The sequence below is a fragment of the Protopterus annectens genome, chromosome 1.part2, assembly GCF_019279795.1.
Source record: "Protopterus annectens isolate FY-2018-M chromosome 1.part2, PAN1.0, whole genome shotgun sequence".
NCBI lineage: Eukaryota > Metazoa > Chordata > Ceratodontiformes > Protopteridae > Protopterus > Protopterus annectens.
Window position 1 is genome coordinate 742,389,507 of NC_056727.1, and position 22,623 is coordinate 742,412,129.

At 39.5% G+C, this 22,623-nt stretch overlaps 1 protein-coding gene across 1 annotated transcript in view; it reads right to left on the bottom strand.

Annotated features, from left to right (window-relative positions):
- The window catches only part of ALK (ALK receptor tyrosine kinase), a 1,522,063-nt gene that overhangs the window by 28,194 nt on the left and 1,471,246 nt on the right, over window positions 1–22,623 (bottom strand). Inside the window, exon 22 of the mRNA XM_044058894.1 lies at window positions 17,409–17,499. Within this exon, the coding sequence (XP_043914829.1) occupies window positions 17,409–17,499 (91 nt within the window). The remainder of the gene's footprint in view (window positions 1–17,408; window positions 17,500–22,623) is intronic.

Sequence of the window (22,623 nt, forward strand, 5' to 3'; positions counted from 1 at the left end):
TTCATAGGTTGGTACTAGGCTATCGGCTCTAGGGCCTATACAAGCCTAGCCATAATAATTCCCTGGCTATTTCTTCCCACAATATTTTCTTCCCTGGACCCCTGTCTAGCAGAGCAACTGACGTGATCCCTGGGATGAATTTCCTATCTCTCATCCAATCATCAAGGTTCCTTTTGAAGAGAGCCAAAGAGGCATTCTGCTTAACATGTATGGGCAGTCAGTTCCAAAGTCTGGGGAGTCTCTGGATCAGAAACCTATCCCTCCCGTATGTTTTCTTCATTGTGATGACAAGGTTTAGATCCCTGGAGCGTGTGGCTCTGAGGGATTGGGATTTCTTTAAGTGTAGCATGTCCAACAACTCTGCGTTTGATATGGCTTTGTATTTTAAGCAGAGATTGCCTCTGAGTAGACGATATGCGACAGTGTATAGCTGGAGATTTTTAGACGGTCAGCATAGGTCATCTGCTTTAGGCCTGTGATTCTTTTTAGTGAGGTATTTCTGTGGCCTTTCCAGTTGTTGCAGATGCCTTGAGAGGTACATACTAAATGGGGCGTTGTATTCTATAATGGGTCTAATGAGGGATGAGTACAGTGGGACAATGACCTACTTTTTTCTGGATGAAAAGCCCTTAGTGATGAGGTGTGCCACATGGAAGGATTTCCTGACTGTTGTGGCGATGTGGTTATTGAAGGTGAGACCACTGTCCACCTGTGCCCCTAAGTCTCTTATCACACGTTCGGTGTTTAGTGTACTGCCACCTATGTGGTAATTCACAGGTACATGTTTTTTCCCAAAGGGGATAACTATACATTTCTTGGCATTGTGCTTGAGCCCATGGCTCTGGCACCAAGCATCTGTTTCTGTAAGGTCCTTTTGTAGAGTATCCGCATCATTTGGGGATTCAATAATGGCTCCCAGTTTGCAGTCATCTGCGGACTTTGTTAACCAGAGTCCCTTAGTGTTGGCTTATACTTCAGAGAAGTAGATGCCAAACATGAGCAGTCCCAGGACTGAACCCTGAGGTACTCCACTTGTCACTTGTCTGGAGCTGGAGTTGGCTACCTTTACAGTGTGGATTCTGTCAGTAAGCCAGTTGGCAACCCATCGACAGAAGTATGGATTAATGCTCAGCTTAGTAAGTTTATCTATGATTCCAGAGTAGGGGATGGTGTTGAAGGCCTTGGCGAGGTCCAGATAAGCTGTGCGGACCACCTTACCCTCGTCCGCAGCTCTGGAGACTGATTCGAATAAGTCAATCAGGTTCAGGAGACAAGATCGGCTCTTCACGAACCCAAACTGGGTGGGGTCCAGTGTTTGAAGGTTGCCAATGTCTTTGTTTATAAGTTCCATGATAATACGTTCCATGGCCTTGCAGATTAGGCTCATCAGACTGATGGGGCAGTAGTTTTCCAGGATCCAAGGTGGATCCCCCTTGTGGAGTAGGATAACTGTAGCTGTGCGCCACTCAGTGGGCATGAAGCCTGAGGTGAGGCTATGATCAAACATGACACTTAGGCAAGGTGCCAGTTCATTTTGTAGTTCATGTAGTACACTGCCTGGGATGTCGTCTGGTCCCATGGATGCTGTATTCTTAGCTTTGGAGAGTGCAGTTTTTACCTGCGTGGCCGTTATTACTGAATGTTGGCAATCTTTCGGTATTGAGATGGGCCCTTTAGGGGGTGAGAGGGGGTGAATTTGGCACTGAATTAATCTGCCAGGATATTGGCAATATCCTTGGGATCAGTATATTTAATGCCATTCTGTTGTAGCTCAGAGCAGATCTGAGCATTGCCATTTAAATTCTTGACATAGCTATAGAATGCCTTGTGGTTGTCTTTGGAATCTTTGGCAATTTTATTTTCGCAACTAGCTTTGGAGGATTTAATGAGGGATCTCAGCTTCTTACTGAGGCTGTTAAGGGAATTTTTTACATCCTGGGATTTTCCCCTTTTCTGCAACAGTTTCTTCCTTTTGTTGTAAAGTTTGTTTATGGCACAGGACCACCAGATTGGCTTCCTTTTTTTGGAGGAGTGCGTCTTGGTTCTATTTGGGATGGCATGATTCATGCACGAGTGGATGTCCTCCTACAGTTCCTGTCTGAATGGGTGTCATGAAGTTTGTCACTTCTGACTTGAGTAGCATGAAGTTGGCTTTGGAGAAGTTTTTTATGGAGGTTTCCTTACTCAGGGGGTGGGGGGGTGGGGGAGGGATGTGGATGTCAAGGGTGATTTGCTTATTGTCAGACCTGATCAACGAGGGGGTGACCATAGGCGTGGAGCATTGATTTCCCATGTTGGTAATGACCAGGTCTAGGATAAAGGAGCCCCTGGTGGGACTATGAATTAGTTGATCCAGGGTACTGGAATTTATGAATTCCAAGAACCGTTGGGCAAAGGTGTTAGTACATGAGTAGTTTTCCCAGTTAATGGCAGGATAGTTGAAATCATCCAGTATTAGGGTGTTTGGTTGTATCTTAATATTGTCCAGTATGTTTAGAAAGGTGTAGTGAAAATCTTGGGGCATTGTGGGGGGGGGGATCTGTATCAAGCTACAATTTGGATTGCAGTCTTACCTAGTGTTAGTTTCACCTGGAGAATTTCAGATGCATTGTGTTGTGCAACTAGCCTGGTGGCGTGAATATCCTTGGTGAATATGGACACTCCTCCACCTTCAGTGTTTCACTCTTGGATTGGGGCTGAGAAGTGTGGTAAGAGTTGTAGCCTGGTATTGCAGGGGTTCCTCTGGAGCCTTGAACCAGGTCTCAGTTACTGCACAGATATTGATGTTCTCCATTTTTAGGAGTGCCTCGAGAGAGTGCATTTTGAGGTTTAAACTTCTAGCATTGTGTAGCATTATCTTCAGATTTTGCATGGTTGTACCTGTTACGGTGGTGGTTTTGTCCTTTGAACTTTTCCTAAAAAAGGCACTATAGGGGTGACAAGAGCCTTAGCCAGTAACCTGAATCCCAGAGGCGACAGGTGCAGACCATCTTTGGCAAAGCATCATGGTCTGTCGATCATGTCGTCCCAGGCAGCCAGAGACTGGATCCCCTTGGAATGATACCAGAAGCTTAGCCAATTGTTGAAGTCAGTCATTTTGTCCTGATACTGTGGTATCATTCTGGGCGAAGGCAGGATGCTACTTGGGGCTAGGGTCATACCTTCCTGGGCCACATGATCTGAGAGCTCTTCCATGTCTTTTTTCATGTAGTCCAGGGAGGTACGTCTCAAGTCATTCACTCCAACATGGACAATGACAGAGTCATATTTGAAAACAACACTTTAGTTTGTCAGAATGAGAACTTAACAGACATAATAAAGGCATAACATTCAAGTCCAAAATTTCAAAACTACACATTATTAGTTTGTCAGAATAAAAACAGACATAATAAAGTCCTAGTGTTGAAGCATAAATTATATGGAAAACCTGATAATAGGAAGATACAACATTATATACATAACAGATGATTATCACAATGATTATATTGATATTCAAGCGGTCATGAAATAAGGTAACAGATTATATTGGTGAAGGCATATAGGATATAGAAGAAAAGGGCAGGGTATGATAGTGGGGATAGTAGGAACAGATGTGGAAAAGGTATGAGTGTAACCTCAGGAGAGTATGTGTAGGGGAAGGAAGGGGAGGGTAACTTAATAGTGGGGATAGAGAGAGTACAGGTAGAAAAAGGCATAAGAGTACCTCAGCCTGGGCTCATACATGAGCAAATCCAAGCTTTGCTGAAGTATTCTTTTATAGAGGTTTTGAAGGAGTGCAGGGTAGTAGCAGTTTTGATAGTTAAAGGAAGGGAGTTCCATAGATTTGCCACAGAGCGGGCGTAAAGGCTTAGGCCTGGGGGTTTAGTTAGGTTTATAAGTTTTGAGGACATTTGTCTTCAAATCTGTTTATTTGGTATATAAAAGCTAATTAATGGGCTAAGGGCAGGAGGACAAGCTAGGGGGTTGTGGATGATTTTATGTACCGTAGTAAGTTGTACATATTGGAGGTGGAGTGGGAGTTCAAGCCATCTTAGGGAATGTAGGGATTTACAGTGATGAGTTAGAGGGGTTCCATTTATTTGGCTTCTCTAGAGCGAACTTTAGCTTTGGTTTTGGTTTTGGTTTTTCGCTTCGTTTGAGATGGCAGAGGCGCCAGGGGTAGAGACTGACAACGATTTGATTAACACTGAAAGAGAGGAAATGAGGAAGGTTATTGGTCAGCTCTCCCAGTTGGTGGAGCTGCTGACCCCTTTGTGCAATTCTGTAGTTTCTGCAGTTTCCAGCCGAGCGGTTTTGCCTGTAACTACGTGTACACAGACCAATGTTCCCTCCACTAGTGCATTTAATCGGATTAATGGAGACTATCATTTCAATGCCCTTCCGGGCTCAACGGACCATGATTTTGAAGGTTTTCCACATCTACTACACTCTAATATAACGGATGAGCGTGAAACATTTAGCGGACACCCCGCAGCCCCTAAAGAACAACGAGTATCTCGGAACCAAGGTGACTTTTCTAAAAACATAAATCCAGTTGATTACAAGGACTTTTTGGACAGAAAATATAGTTTTAATTTTTCTGAAACTGCTTCTTCCCATTCAGCTGTAAATACACCTACTTATAGGGAAAACCTTGATTCTTTACATTTTTACTTGGATAGATACAAGCGGTTAGGTTGTGATTCGACTTTTCTAACAGAATGTTTAAGTAAAAATATAGTTCCTAAGGGTTTATGGGTCTGCAAATACCCTAATAGGGTAGAGGAGGGATCAGTTTTTCATAGAGAACTGATTCAGATTTTTGATAAATGTGGCCTGGAAGTGGTGAGGGCTATCTTGGCAGAAAACGAAAGGGTTAGAACTTCCCTTTTAGATAAAATGAATTCTATTAATAACAGTATTATAAACGATTTACTATTCACAGTTGAATCTAAGAAGGTTCTATATTATGATATTTTTAAACAAATAGATAAGGAATGCATTCTCAACATGAAAAGAAAGGTAGGGAAACTAGAGAGGGACCTCAGGGAATACCAGCAAGGGATAGCTTATCCTAAACCTAGGAGAGGGACCTCAGGGAATACCAGCAAGGGATAGTTTATCCTAAACCTAGGAGAGGGACTTCAGGGAATACCAGCAAGGGATAGCTTATCCTAAACCTAGGAGAGGGACCTCAGTGAATACCAGCAAGGGATAGCTTATCCTAAACCTAGGAGAGGGACCTCAGGGAATACCAGCAAGGGATAGCTTATCCTAAACCTAGGAGAGGGACCTCAGGGAATACCAGCAAGGGATAGCTTATCCTAAACCTAGGAGAGGGACCTCAGGGAATACCAGCAAGGGATAGCTTATCCCAAACCTAGGGCCTTCAACAACAATCGTTTGAATGATGTTAGACATGATTAACATACAGTGGTTGAAGGGGGAAATTCAGAAAATTTGCAGGATTTTTTTTAAACAATCATCAGGACACCCCTTTAGATCATACACCCCCCCCCCCCTTTGGAGGTCGGACAGGATACACAACCAGAACCCAGTGTTTTACAACCATTACAATTACAGGACCAACAGGAGGAGGTAACATTTTCAACACCCAGCATCAGTATTACACAACAAGGACATATCCTTGAGTGTAACAATTACAACATTTTTAATTATAGCAATCAGGACATTAATATGGACCATTTCAATTTATTTTCTAAAGGTTTTAAATTTATTCCCATTAGGAAAATGAGTGTTCCAAGAGCTATTGTTGATTTAAAACTTTTTTTAAGGAAACAAAATTTGTCCTTAATGTTTCATGATACCAATTCCAATTCCTGTGACCCACCCATTTTAAAGAAAAAAAAGTACCATCAACCCTCCCCTTCATCCGCAGCTTAAAAATCTTGAAAAGCTACTGGAAAAAGAGATCAGAAACACTATTAATGAGCATAGGATAGCTTTTAACTTATCCAAAAATGAAAATCAACTCTTGAACTCCTTAAAAAAAACAACAGAACAATAAGAATAATGCAACCCGACAAAGGGGGTGGAACGGTACTTATGGATTCTATTTTATATGAATCCAAGATGAAAGATTGTTTACTTGATACTTCCAAGTATTCTAGAGCCTCGATCAACGAGGTTAATATTGCTAAATCTAAAAGTAATCTTTTAATCAATGATTTGTTACTTGAAGGTTCCATTGATATGGATGTATTTAATTTTTTGAGTAACCCAAACCCTAGAGTTCCTTCAGTTTTTGGAATACCGAAGGTTCACAAAGACCCTGACGACCCTCCATTACGATTAATAGTTTAATCTGAGGGTTCAGTTACCACCCCTTTAGTGAAGTTTACTGATGTGAAACTGTAGGACCTGGCTAATCAAGGTAAAACGGTTTTAAAGGATTCATGGGACTTTTTGAGACAGGTTAAAACTAACCTCTATTCTTCAGAGATTATTTTCGTGACCCTCGACATTGTGGATTTGTTTGGTTCTATTCCACATGACACTGGTCTTGCATGGCTTGAGGACAGTATGAGGGAAAACAGTGGCCTTTCCACTGATGATTTTAGAACATGTCTTTTGCTTATGAAAGGCATTTTGAAAAATAACTTTATGTATTTTGAAGGGGAATTCTATAAACAGGAAAGGGGTGTAGCTATGGGGGCCAAATGTGTCCCCTCTTATGCTAATATTGTTTTGTCATGGTGGGAACATTTATTTGTTAACAACTGTGAATATGCTAAGTGTTGGGTTTTTTATAAACGTTTCCTTGATGATATCTGTATTTTTTGGATAGATTCTCAGGAAAGATTTTTTTGAATTTTTGGCCTACCTTAAGAGCACAACTAATTTTTTGGATTTTACTTACAACCTAAACAACCAGGAATGTATTTATTTGGATGTTTCCCTAACCAAGTTTAATAATTCTTTTAAGTCTAAAATTCACCGGAAAAAGACTTTTTTCAAATTCTTATCTCCACTTTACCAGTGGTCATCCTTTTTTTCAGAAGAAGAATCTTCTCAAGGGTCAATTAGTTAGGGCCAGTTGTATGACTTCAGATGAAATTGATTTTATACATGATGCTGGATTTATTATGAATATGTTTAGGGAGAGGGGGTATCCAGAAAAATTGGTTTGTGAATTATTTCAAGAGGTAATGGAAGGGAGAAAGGGTAGGTTTGCACCCATTTTGAGTCAGAAAGATGTTAGTCCTATTATCAACACTAATCCTTTGAATTGTTGGGAAAAAGCATATGTTATGGACTATACAGGAGATTCGGGTATTATTAAACAGATAATTACTAGAGAATGGGATAGGTTTAAGCAGTTTACAGATTTGGAACACATACATAAGGAACCTTTAAAATTTACATATAGAAAAGACTTTAATTTTAAGAGATTGTTTGAATTTGGGGGTAGTTCTAACCATAAGAACAAATCGGGTAAGGCTGGAACATTCAAGTGTGGGTTTTGTTCTCAATGCCAGTATATTACCAACAGTGCCAGTATCTACATTCCCAGTAGAGATAGGCAGATTGTAGGTAACACATATTCCAACTGCAACACTAATGGAGTGGTGTATATTGCTACCTGTAATCTCTGTCATTCCTTTTATGTGGGAAAGACAGAGAGAAAGCTCAATTCTAGAATATATGAACATCTGTATGAAATTAAAAAATGTAATGCTAATAATGCTCTATTTCGCCACACACAGATTTATCAACAGGCCTCCTTCCATTTTTTTGTTTTGGAAGTGGTTCCCAAAGAGGTCAGAGGTGGTATGTGGGAAACCAAGTTAGAATACAGAGAACTTTACTGGCAGATCATATTAGAGGCTAATATGAATCCCGGTCTTAATGACATGGTTTCCCTTCTCCCTGTACTTAAATTAAGGGCTGCAAAGCTATGATTTAGTTTAATACAATTCCACTTTTTTCCAGTAGGTGGTGATATATTAAGGAGTTATATTTTAATCTATAAAGTAACAATTAACTTTTAGTGACTGGCTGGTATTGTTTAATATAAAAATAATTTTATAAATGTTTATTAAATATTTATTTAAACAGGAAGATCAAGGATTTAAATTTTTTTTATTAAAACCAGCATTTTTTTAATATATATATTTTTATGATGAGATATTATGAATTAAAATCTATTTATTGTTCAATTATTTAATTATTCTATTCAAATGGCTTGATTGATGTTTTTATTGATTGATTATGTTGCTTATATAAGGGGGTTGTTGGGTATGATATGTGATTTTGCTTCTGATGAAGATGTTCGAAAACGCAATTTTGATGTACAGCGTTAAAGTGTGCTTGGCTGAGTTCTGAATAAAGCCCTTTTGGACTACTTATCGTTTGTTCCTGGTCTTGGACCCTTATTTGGTTTCTCTAGAGCAAACTTTAGCTTTGGTTTTAGCAAATCCAAGCTTTGCTGAAGTATTCTTTTATAGAGGTTTTGAAGAAGTGCAGGGTAGTAGCAGTTTTGATAGTTAAAGGAAGGGAGTTCCATAGATTTGACACAGAGCAGGGGTAAAGGCTTAGGCCTGGGTGTTTTGTTAGGTTTATAAGTTTTGAGGACATTTGTCTTCAAATCTGTTTATTTGGTATATAAAAGCTAATTAATGGGATAAGGGCAGGAGGACAAGCTAGTGGGTTGTGGATGATTTTATGTACCGTAGTAAGTTGTACGTATTGGAGGTGGAGTGGGAGTTCAAGCCATCTTAGGGAATGTAGGGATTTACAGTGATGAGTTAGAGGGGTTCCATTTATGACAAGTTTGGCAATTTTGTTATAGCAGCTTTCTATTTTTTTCTTAGGGAGATCTGTAAATTAGTTAGAATTGGGGCCCCATATAACAGTAAGGGCAAGTGGTAGGTTTTGGCCAGGGTAATTTTGGTAGCTGCAGTGAGGAGGTTTTTATTCCTGTATAGCATGCCTAGTTTTTGTGTTTTTTTTATACTGTTTTTATGTGTAGGTCAAACTTGAGATTATCATCAATTGTGACACCTAGTTTGGTATGCTGAACCAATTCAATTTTGGTATCGTTGGCTGAAAAGATCTTGAAGTTTGTTTTGTTGGAGTTATGGGGTTTGTGGGTGAAGAGAAGGAGCATTGTTTTTTTCTTGAGGTTCAGTAGGAGTTCAGCATTGGACAGCTATGTTTCTATGATAGAGAAAGCTTGTTGTGTTATGTGTTGTACGTGAGTTAATGTGTCTGATACGCAGATGATAGTGGAATCATCTGCATATTAGATTAGAGTGCCTTCATAGGAGGATGTATGTAAGTTATTGATGAAGACATTAAATAGTAATGGGCCAAGGATGGATCCTTGAGGTACGCCTGTGGGGGGAGGGGTTATGGTTCAAAACATCCTTCATGCTGTAAAAAACATTGTTCCAATACCATTGTAAGTAGCTTAAGATAATATTAAAGAGGGTCCCTGTTGTCTAGTCTTCCCCCATGTCTTACATCATTTGTGCTGCAAAATCTGTTGTTTTGTTAACTTTTTAAGTGGCTATGTGTGATATACAAGACTGTCCCTGGTGTCCAGTGTCTCCCCCCATATTATGGACTTCCATTAATATTTATAAAGTATCCCTGGTGAAACTTGTATGCTCCTGTATTACGCACTTCCATTAATAATGTTTAAGTGTCCCTGGTGTCTAGTGCTCTCCCCAGTATTAATTGCTTTGCTTGTTAGTCTAGGGGAGTTGGGCGGTGTGCTAGGCAGTCCCTCATATACACACATGTGTGCACATACACACGCAGGCACACTAACAGACATCCCTCACACACACACACACACACACACACACACACACACACACACACACACACACACACACACACACACACACACACACACTTACACCCTGCAGTACTACCCTTCTGGAGACACACGTGATCTTATCATTTATGCAGTACACCCAGTGACTGTAATGAGGGACCACAGCTTTTAGGCCATGTTTACTAACATGGCTGGCCAGCAGTGCTAATTTACCCAAGAATTTCCAGGGATACGTGCATAGCTAATTATAATAAGCTGCTCTACTGGAAGGTCTCATTAGCACTGAGATGACCATTGAGACAGCCTTCCACTGTGATTCTACAGATCAGTCAGAATCACTGCGGAGGTCCTTCCTCTGAATTATAAAGGAATACCACCACTGAAAAAACAGACATGTCAGGGATTACCACTGGCAGCAGCCCATTCTGAATCCTAGCCATTGTTTCTGTTTCTGAGTTATAGTTGCCATAATAATAAGAATCCAAGCTGAATACACATTTCCAATGTCTTTTTTAGCGTTTTAGCCAATAAGAAAGTAATTATGTCCTTTCCTTTCTATTAAAGCACTTAATCTAACATTAGTAACTTAATAAGTCTTGATGAAGGATTCCTGTTAGTCTGAAACTTGTGTAATTGTGAAACATATGTTAGTCCAACACATCTTAAGTCCTGTATCAGGGGCTTTGTGTTTTCTGTTAGTGGACCAAAGTGGCATTGCTTGATTTTTTTTTCAAAGGTATAGCTATACACATAATTCAAAAGTCATGCATTCAACCAGCATTTTGAGTATTTGGTTATTTCCTGTAGCAGTGCTGCCTTGTCAGTCAAATGCATATTTAATATTATGCATTCGACACACAGACACACATCCCTCCACACACACACACACACACACACACACACACACACACACACACACACACACACACACACACACACACACACACACACACACATGCATTCATTTAATGTGTTTTCCTTTTGAGAGTATGTAATTTGCATTCCTAAGTTCTGATGTTTACTGCCTTCAGCATATAACTTGCATATGACATTTGTCTTGCAAATGTTCAGACTAATTTGTACAAATCAAAACTTAACTACAAGTCCCTTGAGTTGCAGCAATCACGCAAATTTCTGTCATAGTGCAGACTCTCTTCATGCAAAGAGGCAATGTATGAAATTGACATTTTGATGTAATTTATTCATACTGAGCAGCTCAGTTAAGATGAAACATATTGTTTCTCTGGGGTGTTGTTTTACCTCTTTCTCTAGTGAGTTCGATTGGAGAACATAAAGGCAAAGTAACTGTCTCAATGGTTGCTTTTTCATAGCCTGAATTAATCATGTAGTTTCATACTCTCCCTTCACTTATAGATTATTGTTTGACATTGAATGATACTGCGACAAATATTTGAGAGATAAAACCTCAGAGGGGTTTAGAAATTATGCCAAGGAGCATACCAATAACAAGAACAGGTTGCAATGTGTAGTGAATGTGTGTCTGTAGCAGATGGTAATCCTGAGTGGATCCACAGATGTGCCTGATTCTTTTCTCTTGACTAAGTGTGCTTGATATATCAGTAATTTGCTAAATGTACAAGCAAGCAGGAATTATGTACCAGTCTGCTATGAATTTCTTCAGAAATTCTTTGGTTTATACCATTAAAATGGGCGTCATGGGGTAATATAATGAAAATTAAACATGGCAGTTAGGATGGCACAGTGGTATGATGGTTATCATTGGTGCCTTGCAGTGCTTAGTTGTCCAAAGGAATTCCAGTCTGGGATGCCTTCTACATGAAGCTTGTATGTGCTGCCTCTATGTGGATTTCCTACACTCTCCAGTTACCTCCCCCATCCAAATGATGAGCTAATTAACAGTCCAGCAAATTGCCTATATTGTTTTTTGGAGTACATATGTGTGTGCGTGTGTGTGTGTGTGTGTGTGTGTGTGTGTTTGCATGTACTTTCTATGATGGAATGGCAAACTTTTCAGGATTGCTTTCATTCCTTACTGTCTGTTGTCTGCTAGGATGCTCTGCCTTCAACCCTGAAGAGAATAAGGAACGTACTGGAAAATTAATAAATCAATGAATTACAGAACTGTTCAGCTAGGTGCTAACTTTATCTATCTATCTATCTATCTATCTATCTATCTATCTATCTATCTATCTATCTATCTATCTATCTATCTATCTATCTATCTCTATCTATCTATCTATCTATCTATCTATCTATCTATCTATCTACCTATCTAATCTATCTGTTTATTTAATGGAATAGAATAGAAATGAATATAAGCCATCTACAAAAAAATAGCTTTGGAACAATATGGTTTTAACAAGAAGTGTTGTTCTGGTTTGGTTGATGCACAACAGAAAAAGGGCTAAGTAGCAATACACAACAATTGCAGACATTTTATCCTTATTACAATACAATAAAAGAAAAAAAGTAAAGGAAAACAATCCTAAAGGCATGATTTTTGCAGAAAACAAAATGCTGTTACTAGTTTGAAGCAGTATGATTGTCAGCATAGGTTATTGAAATAAGAGAGGAAGCAAAATAAATGAGTTTACTTTAAGAAAGGGAAATGTAAATATAAATACAAACATGAACACTAGAAAAGAGATAAGGGCCCATTACAAAAAAATATGAATTGTCAAAATTGCTATTAACATTTGAATGAAAAGCGACCATGCTACAGATGTGGATAAGCTGGGAATTCCAGGTTTGGAACAGTAAATACAGGCCTATATTGGAACGTAAAAACTGGATAATATGCATCCCTTCTTGAAAATTACAGTGCAATTTCTAACATTAACAGCAAATTCTGCAACTTGCTATTATGTCTTTTAAACATTTTTGTACGGGGGAGAGTTGAAGCCCCCTGCACCAGGACACGCCTGCTACTGATACTTACTAATCACTGTAGCTCTGAGAAGGGGGAATACACTATAATCTGTAAATGCTGCAATTTCATGCTTATTATATACTCTCCCTTTCTGCACTTAAAATGTCATCACAACAAGAATCACACTCTAGGACCTCAGAGTTTCAACTGGCATCCAGTAAAATAAATAGAGCTTATGTTATGAATGTGAGGTTGTTATCTTTCAATTTGTTCATAGGTTCATAGGTTCATACTAGGCTATCTGCCCGAGGGCATTTGCAAGCCTAGCCCATCGTTTTGTGACTTACGCCACCCCTTTAGTATGGGGAACTATACCCATTATTTTGCTGTGCCTCTGTCGAGCAGTGACACTGAGGTAATCCCTGGGGTATATCTGCGATCTCCCATCCATTGGTCAAGATTTCTCTTGAACAAGGCCATGCTCTGCCTCACATGTACCGGGATTTTGTTCCACAGCATAGGAGTCTTTGGGTGATGAATCTATCCCTCCAGCACGTCCTATTAATAGCCGTGTAGGTTTAAGTCTCCGCCTTGTGGCTCTGATGGATCTAGATTTTTGAGGTGAAGCATATTCATCAAATCTGGGTTTGACATGGCCTTGTATGTTAGGCAAAGGTCACCTCTGAGCAACTGAATAGAGCTGGAGTTCTTTCAGTCGGGCAGCATAGGATAGATTTTTGAGACCCTTTATCCTTTTGGTGAGGAACTTTTGTGGCCTCTCCAGCTGCTGCAAGTGTCGGGTCAGATACATTCGGGCATTGTACTCAATCATTGGTCTGATGAGTGATGAGTAAAGGGAGACTATAACCTCCCTTGATCTAGATGAGAATCCTTCATGATAAGGTGGGCAATGTAGAAGGTCTTCCTAACTACTTTAGCTACATGGGTGTCGAATGACAGACTACTATCAACCTGGGTCCCCAGGTCCCTGATAACTTCTTCTGTGCTCAGTGGATTGCCACCTATTTGGTAGCTAGGGGTAACCTTGTTTTTGACTATGCATTTTGGCATATAACTTTAGGCGTGGCTCTGGCACCAGTTATCCATTTCTGTGAGACCCTTCTGAAGGATATCTGTGTCAGATGTGTTTTCTACTATGGCCCAGTTTGCAGTCATCTGCAAACTTTGTCCCTCCTGTGTTTGCTTGTACTAAAGTAGATGCCAAACAAGAGTGGGCCCAGGACTGAGCCCTGTGGGACACCACTTGTGACAGGCTTTGAGTCTGACATGGCGCCAGCAACTCTGACCCTGTGGGTTCTGTCACTCAGCCAGTTTGCAACCCATCTTGTGATGTATGGGTTAACATTTAAGCTGATGAGTTTTTCAATGATACCTAGCCAGATCGAGGTAGGCTGTATGGACTGCCTTTCCCTCATCAATGGCTTTGGTGACTGTTTCAAAAAGTCAACCAAGTTTAAAAGGCATGATCTGCCTTTGACAAAGCCAAACTGGGTTGGATCCAAAGTCTGCAAATTCCCTATGTCTTTATTTATGAGGTCCATTATGATCCTCTCCATGGCTTTGCAGATAAGGCTTGTCAAGCTAATGGGCGGTAATTTCCAGGGTCGGTGGAGGCACCGCCTTTGTGAAGTGGGACCACAGTTGCAGTGCGCCACTCCTGGAGTGCAGTCCAGAGGTAAGACTTTGATTAAACAGCTGTCCTAGCTGTGGGTTTAATTCCTCATTGAGTTCGTGGAGCACACAGGGGACACCATCAGGTCCCATGCATGCTGTGTGTTGTGTTTGGAGAGGGCACTTCTCACTTGGGCGCTGGCGATGTTTGGGGGGCTGCAGTCGTTTGGTATAGATATCTCTCCTTTGGGGGGGGAGAAGTTTGCACTGAACCTGTCAGCCAGTATGTTGGCAATGTCTGTAGGATCAGTAATCTTCACATCATTTTGAACTAGTTCTGAGCATATCTGGGAGTTTCCTCCTAGGTTTCTAACATAGCTAAAGAAGGCCTTATGATTGTCTTTTGAGTCTTTAGCAATTTTTCTCTCGAAATTTGCTTTGGATGATTTTATGAGAGCTCTTATTTTTTACTTATAGTGATCAAGGGTGTCTTACCTTTTAAGGATTTTGCTCTATCTTGTAGTAGCTTCCTCCTTTTGTTGTAGAGTTTGTTTATGGCTGGGGTCCACCAGACTGGACGCTTGCCTTTGGTACAAAGAGTCTTTGTTTTGCTTGGGATTGCCTTATCCATGCAGTCCTGCAGGTGCTGGTAGAAGGCATTTGTAAGTGATTCAGCGGCTTGAGTACTGTTTTCCGCCTCGGGGCCTTAAAGGAGACCACACTAGTCTTTAGAAGTGTGAAGTCGGCTTTTGAGAAGTTCTTTACTGTGGTCTTTTTTATTTCAGGTGGGGGTGGGATGAGGACCTCCAGCGAGATTAGTTTGTGATCTGATCTCACCAGTGAGGGGTATACTGTTTGTTAAAGGAAATTAAATGACTGCCCTTTTTTCTAGCCATTACTCAATTAACAGGGCTAATATGGAGACTAAACAAACTTAATTTGATCAGAGTAGCTATTCTGGACCAGGTGTGTTAGCAGTGCACATCTTCTGCGCGAGTATACGGCTTGGCTGCCTGCTGTTACTTATAATTACTGAAGAATGACCAGTTCTGTGCCCAGAATAAAACTTAGTACTAAAATATAGTTGTCAACTTTTCAGTAGTTTCAAGTAGGTTTTTGTAGGGCTAATATACTAACTAAATGATTTAGGGGAGAGTGTCATGCTTTAACAAAATTAAAAACAGAGGCTTTGTCATGCTTTGAGCACCATAATCTAAACTGTGTGTATTCATTCATTCTCTGGTAGCTAGCTTAAATTGATGTGGGGACATACGGGAGAAAAAGTGTATCCTAGTGTCCATGAGCATGAGCCACAGAAACACATCCTGAATGGGAGTCTGTGAGCATTAGCCACATAAACACATCCTGAATGGGAGTCTGTGGGCATGAGCCACAGAAACACATCCTGAATGGGAGTCCAAGAGCACGAATCACAGAAACAAATATTGAATGGAAGTCCATGAACATGAGCCACAGAAACACATCCTGAATGGGAGTCTGTGGGCATGAGCCACAGAAACACATCCTGAATGAGAGTCTGTGGGCATGAGCCACAGAAACACATCCTGAATGGGAGTCCATGAGCATGAGCCACAGAAACACATCCTGAATGGGAGTCTGTGAGGATTAGCCACATAAACACATCCTGAATGGGAGTCTGTGGGCATGAGCCACAGAAACACATCCTGAATGGGAGTCCGTAAGCATGAGACACAGAAACATATCCTGAATGGGAGTCCATGAGCATGAATCACAGAAACACATTCTGAATGGGGAGTAGAGCCATTGCAGAGGACAAACACACACAGCAAGTACGCCTACCTATTTAAAATGCCATGAGTCTAGTTGAATCTTTCCTTGTTTGGAGAATAAGCATACCCTAAATGAAGTGACTGGAATGTTCAGGCTATTCTTTGTCACACTTTGGAGTATGGATTGACACCACTTTACATTACCTTTTTGCTCAGGCCATTTAATGTTGTCTGAGATAAATACATGCTCCCTTTCAGGTATCTGATTTCATCACCTACTGTTGTTTTTATTTTATATTTATTATTATTATTATTATTATTATTATTATTATGTGTTTTTTGCAGATTTACCTTTGATTTTGTATGGGTTTTAAGGTGAATTATACTGTTTTATAGGTATCTTATTATTGTCTGTAGATGTTTTTAATCGGTCTATATTACTAGACCGAAAGATCAGAACAGCGAATGTATGTACACCGACACATTTACGTCGATGTACATACAGAGCGAAACACCTAAATGCCGAAAACCGGAATGCCGAACGTGTTTCATAGCCAACAACATGATGGTGGGGATAAGGAAATATATCCTTTTCCCCACGGTAATGCGGTCTTGGAGTTGGTATATTTAAGAAGGGGGGTGTGGGGACAAAGCCCCCACATGGCAGGGTGCAGGGGGGCTTGCCCCCCTGCAAAATCTAATTAATTTAATATTTTAGTTTAAATTTTACCTACCTGTGTGGTGCATTATGATGATGAAACACGTTCGGCGTTCCGGTTTTCGCCCTTTAGGTGTTTCGCTCTGTATGTACATTGACGTAAATGTCTTGATGTACATACATTCGCTGCTCTGATCTTTTGGTCTAGTAATATAGACCCATTTTTAATTTGTTTCTTTTTTAAGCTGTTAAATGTTTAAATTGTTAGTATTTCGTCACACATTAATTTTTAATATATAGTAACCTTAAAAGAACATACATCATTCCTGGAAAAAAGACCCATCATATTCCAGAGGAAGACAGTATTACTATTCACTGCTATGTTACAAATATGAATTATATAAGATTTGTTTCTATCACAACACCTCTCTTTTTTAATGAAAAAATATTATTTATTACCACTTAGGGCCTTCTCTTTCACTGCTGGCATCTGATACAGTTTACCCGTTTGGTACCCTGGTTTAGAGTAATAAATCTGTTTCTTGGACCTCCTTACAAAATGGCACAGAAAGTCTTAGAAAATACAAATCTCACATTTTGGACTTTCTAATACCTACATTTAATATGATATTCTATTATATGTCTGAAATGGATATACATTTGCTGTAGCCTTCTGCTTTCAAAAGAAACATAAGTATGAAAAAGAAATACATGCTTGAAGAAAATTAATACCTGTAAGCAGTAGTCAAGTCTTTCTAGCATTGTTGCAAAATTTGGCCTATCCTCGGGTTGATGTTGCCAGCATTGTGTCATTATTCGATATCTGAAAAAGACAGAAATATTTTAGTACATTTTTAAACGATTAATTTCTAAATGCCTTTAAGCAGCCCTTTTTTGTTTTCCTGAGATTGCTTCAGGTGACTCGTATCCGAGAAGGCCCTCACTGCCACCCTCTCACATCTGTAGAAACTCAGGTACTGTCAGCATAAAACAATAAGGATGGCAGTGTAGATCTTTGAAGTATACACATACCTTGCTGCATACTTTATCTGGTCTGCCAGGTTCTTTGTTGTTTGTAATACAGTACTAGATTTAACACTATAATATGTACAGTTTATCATTCCTTTACTAAACACTGATTGCACCTTTCTTTTTTAAATTCAAACAACAATTGATGTCCTTCTTTGCAAATACCGTGACAGACTTTTAAGTCATTTGCTACTCTTTTTGATAACGAATTACTATGACTCAATTCCTTCTGAATTTATGCCACTTCTCTCTCATTATGTCCTCATATTCTTCAATGAACTGTTTTTTATTCTAACTGCTTAAATATCACCCCACAAAAAAGCTTTATTCTTAAAAATTATTTGGATAATGCAATTTTTTAGATAATGTAGTTATTTGTCAGACTCTATCATGGCTGTTTTCCCCCTTTCCGTGTGTGTGTGTGTGTGTGTGTGTGTGTGTTTTCACAGAATTCTGGACTTACTGTACTTTTTTAACATCATTGTCATTTTTGTTATGAAGACTCCACATCTGAACCTGCTGCTGTTGATGCTTTTCCACTAATAATTCAGATAGTAATATTTCTACTTCACTCTTTCTGGTGGCAGTACTTTTCTGTGTGTAACTTAGCATCCTGTATTGTATGACAACCTGCTAGTCATGGAGTATTATTACCCCTGGTCCATGTGTATATTTTGCGCGACTAGCTTTATTCCTTCCACATTTCAGACAATTTTGAAATTCTGTGCAAGCTCTACATACTCCAAGTTGATTGACAAACTATATAGCTCTGCACATGTTTTATTTAACATCACTGTTTTTCCACATTCACAGCTTAGCCTCTTAAAGGTAACTATGAAAAAGTTGCAAGTGTTCAGTTGTTACTTCTCCATACAGCCTCTTATAAAGAAAGTGCGGGCAGTGCATAGCATTAATCTTTAAAGCCTCGTTCCTTCCATAAAGTTAACAATACTTAACCACCCTGATTTCTCATCAACCCTCCCCAGAACTGATTTATTTGTTTCTCATCTTATTTTCTGTAAATCAGCTACAAAGTTTTACAAGTCACTTATATGAATCAGTTTATGGACGTTGCTCACTTTAAACTAGGCAGGTAATATTTTCTGTTTCACTCATCATTCAAATAAATATCAAATCATTTTGATGAGACTCACCATTTTAAACACTTATCTTAAATTTTGCAAACTACTAAATTTAACACATACAACAATCATTTCCACATAGCTGACGTTAGGATGACTTTTCTGTATTTACTAAATTATCTTCCCTGGTCACTCTTCTGTAAAGCTGAATTATTTCTGTCTAACATCCATCATTTACAAAAAAAAAATAAATAAAATTTCAACGATTAACTAAACTGAAGTTTTGGATGTAGACCTGCTCCTAAAATACCCCCACAGCACACAAGTAGGAGGATTGTGCTCCCTTGTTATCACTTTATGCTTGCTATTCTGAACACACTTGCATTGGGTACCTTAAGACCTGCTGCATTTCTTTCTGGGGTGGGGCCTTTACTCTTATAAGTGGCTTAAAATGCTTCACACTTTTAAACTGGACAGAAACTGTTTGAAAGTGTATTCAAGTTCACCAATGTCCATTGAGTACTAGTACAGAGCTTTACCTGCCTACTGTAATTGCTTACTTCTTACAAATGATAATTGCAGGTGGTACAGATTCTCATTGTAAACCCTGCATTCCCCTTCTGATCATGAGTAGTCTTATGCATAGGTGCACTAGGTAAATGTTTAAGGCACCCTTTAGCTAGGGGTACCTTCCTGACTTTATTTATTTGTTCATTCCTTTCTGTTTCTTTAATAAAAAAGTTTGAAAATATGCCCCTAACCAAAGGGCATCCTGTGTGGGAGTTGTTGACTCTTTAGTAGTTTCTGTGCAATTCTTAAAAAAAATCAACAAATTCACCTGCCCAATAAATTCACAGAGCTTTTTACTCCTTGCTGTCAGACAGCAAATATTTCAAAGCCTGTGCATATTAAACACAGAAAAAAATGCAGGGTAGTAGTATTAATGATGGCACCACAACAGTAAGTGACAGTATGAACTAAGTTTTTTTTTTTTAATCCTGGTAGGTAACTAGATAGAAATAGTGGACACATTTGCAGGGGAAACAGATGGCAGGTACTACTTTAATCTTGCAAATGTGTCCTCTCTTAGGAGCCTCTAAATTCATAATGTTTGTATCCTCTTGGCTGTCTCATTTTATAGAACATTTCAGATATTGTTTCATAATTATGCCCCGTTCCTCCTAAAAAAGCAAAGCCTGTTGTTCTATTAATGTTTTAAATGAATTAGATTAATAATTAAGAATTATCTCTGATTTTTGCCTTTCTTCCACTCCCTCTTATTTTTTTCTCTGTGTTTGCGTATTAAGGAAGTAAGTATACAACTATGAATGCCTCTGAGATTGTCTCTTTTTTTTTTGGTTTGTTCATTGTAAAATTTGTGGCTTCTTGTTAAGTTGTAGAGGGCTGCAACTGCCAAATAATAACAGACATTTCAGTTTCTGACCTCCCAAAATAAATATATATATATATATTATATATATATATATATATATATATATATATATATATATATATCTATGGGTCTACCTGAGATGGTCGACTAGCCATTTGATCGACACTCATTTGGTCGACAGTTCATTTGGTCGACAAGCAGTTTTATGTGGGGGGCTTCGCTCCCCACACCCCCCAATGTGGGAGGCTGTGCCCCCCACACCCCCCCTAACTATATATATCAACTCCAGGGTCGCACAACATTGGCGAGGGGGGGCAAATCTGCCTGTCGTCCAAATGAATTGTCAACCAAATGAGTGTCGATCAAATGGCTTGTCGACCATCTCAGGTAGACCCATATATATATATATATATATATATATATATATATATATATATATAAATAAATAAAGATTAATGCTATCTAAACCTGTTATTCTATCTACTCTTTGGGTATCAGACCAGGGACAAGTGGAGTACCACAGGGTTCAGTCCTGGGTCCTCTCCTGTTTGGTATCTACTTCTCTGAACTGCAGGCTAACACAGAAGGTCTTTGGCTAACAAAGTTTGCAGATGACTGCAAACTAGGAGCCATAATCGAAACTCCTAACAATGTGGACAAACTACAAAAGGGCCTCACTGAGACAGATACCTGGTGTCAAAGCCATGGCCTGAAGCTCAATGCCAAAAAGTGTATTGTCATCCCCGTTGGTAAAAACTCTGTACCAATGAACTTCTACATAGCTGGTAGTCTACTTAATGCCAAAAATGTGATAACAGACCTTGGGACACAGGTGGACAGTAGTTTCTCCTTTGATAATCACATTGCCACAGTGGTCAGAAAATCCTTCTACATGGCTCATCTAATCACAAAAGGATTCTCATCCAGAAAAAAAGAGGTCATTGTTCCCCTCTACTCATCACTCATTAGACCCATTATAGAGTACAATGCCCATGGTATGTACCTCACAAGACATCTGCAACAACTGGAAAGACCACAGAAATATCTCACAAAGAGGATTACTGGCCTCAAACAGATGCCCTACGCAGACCGTCTCAAAGAACTACAGCTTTACTCCATCGCATATCGCCTACTCAGGGGCAATCTCTGCCTAACATGCAAAGCTATGTCAAACCCAGAGCTGTTGGACATGCTCCACTTAAAGAAATCCCAATCCCTCTGAGCTACATGGTCTAGGGACCTAAACCTTGTTACCACAATAAACGGAACATGCTGGAGGGATAGATTCCTGTCCCAGAGACTTCCCATACTCTGGAACGGACTACCTATCTATGTCAGACAGAGCTCCTCATTAGCACTCTTCAAGAAAAATCTTGGTGATTGGATGGGAAATAGGAAATTCACCCCAGGGATCACTTCTGTGGCTCTGCTCGACAGGGGCACAGGAAAATAATTTTCTTGGGTGGCGAAAGCCAGTGTACATTTTTTGGCTAGGCTTATATAGGCCCTAGAGCCAATAGCCTAGTACCTACCTATGAACCTATGTAGGAACAATAATTACAATCTATCCCTGGTTTTAGATATTTCTTCCTCAAATTTTGGCTTTGTCACCGATTCTTTCTCTGAGAAGATGAAAGAGATTTTTTTTAAATAAGAGATGGACATGCGGGATGCATGCAGACAAATTACCTACCATTGCTTGGGCTGTCTGTGGAAGACAGTGACAAACTGCTGTTTGTTTTTTATTCTGGCTTTGTAGGATTAATATCACTTGTATGAATCAACTTGGAATAGTTTATGGAAGAAAGGAGGACATTTATTATGTGGTCATTATTTATTTGTTAGTCACAACTAGACATCTGAAGTGTACACAGAAATGCTTTACCTGCTGGGTTGTGGTACAAGCTGTCTGAAAGTAGCTGATGACCCTATTGTCAATTGCTCACTTTAAGCAGTTTCTGACCTGGCTTTGCAAGACTAGTATGTACTTGTGTGAAATAAGATTGAATGCTTTATTACTGTGACTAACATTTATTTGAGTTCTATGCAGTAACATGGATATAACTGATGGAGGTCATCTGTGGATACAAATGACTTACCCTTGCTGTTGTTTAATCAGTGTTAAACAATAGTCACTGATCTGGCATAGCAGGAGTAGTGTCAAGCTGTGCATTTGTTAAAATCAGTGTAAAAATAGCATTGCAATGGCCTAGGTGTGTGCGTGTGTGTGTGTGTGTGTGTGTGTGTGTGTGTGTGTGTGTGTGTGTGTGTGTGTGTGTGTGTGTGTGTGTGTGTGTGTGTGGAGGGGGGAGTTGCAATGTATTCAGGTGTAACAAGTTGGCTGTAATTTCTCTCACTTTCCATCACAAGCATCGGCACTATGCATAATAAGTGGCTGTGACTCATGGTCTGGCAGGAGCAGGAGGTGTGTGTGAAAGTAACT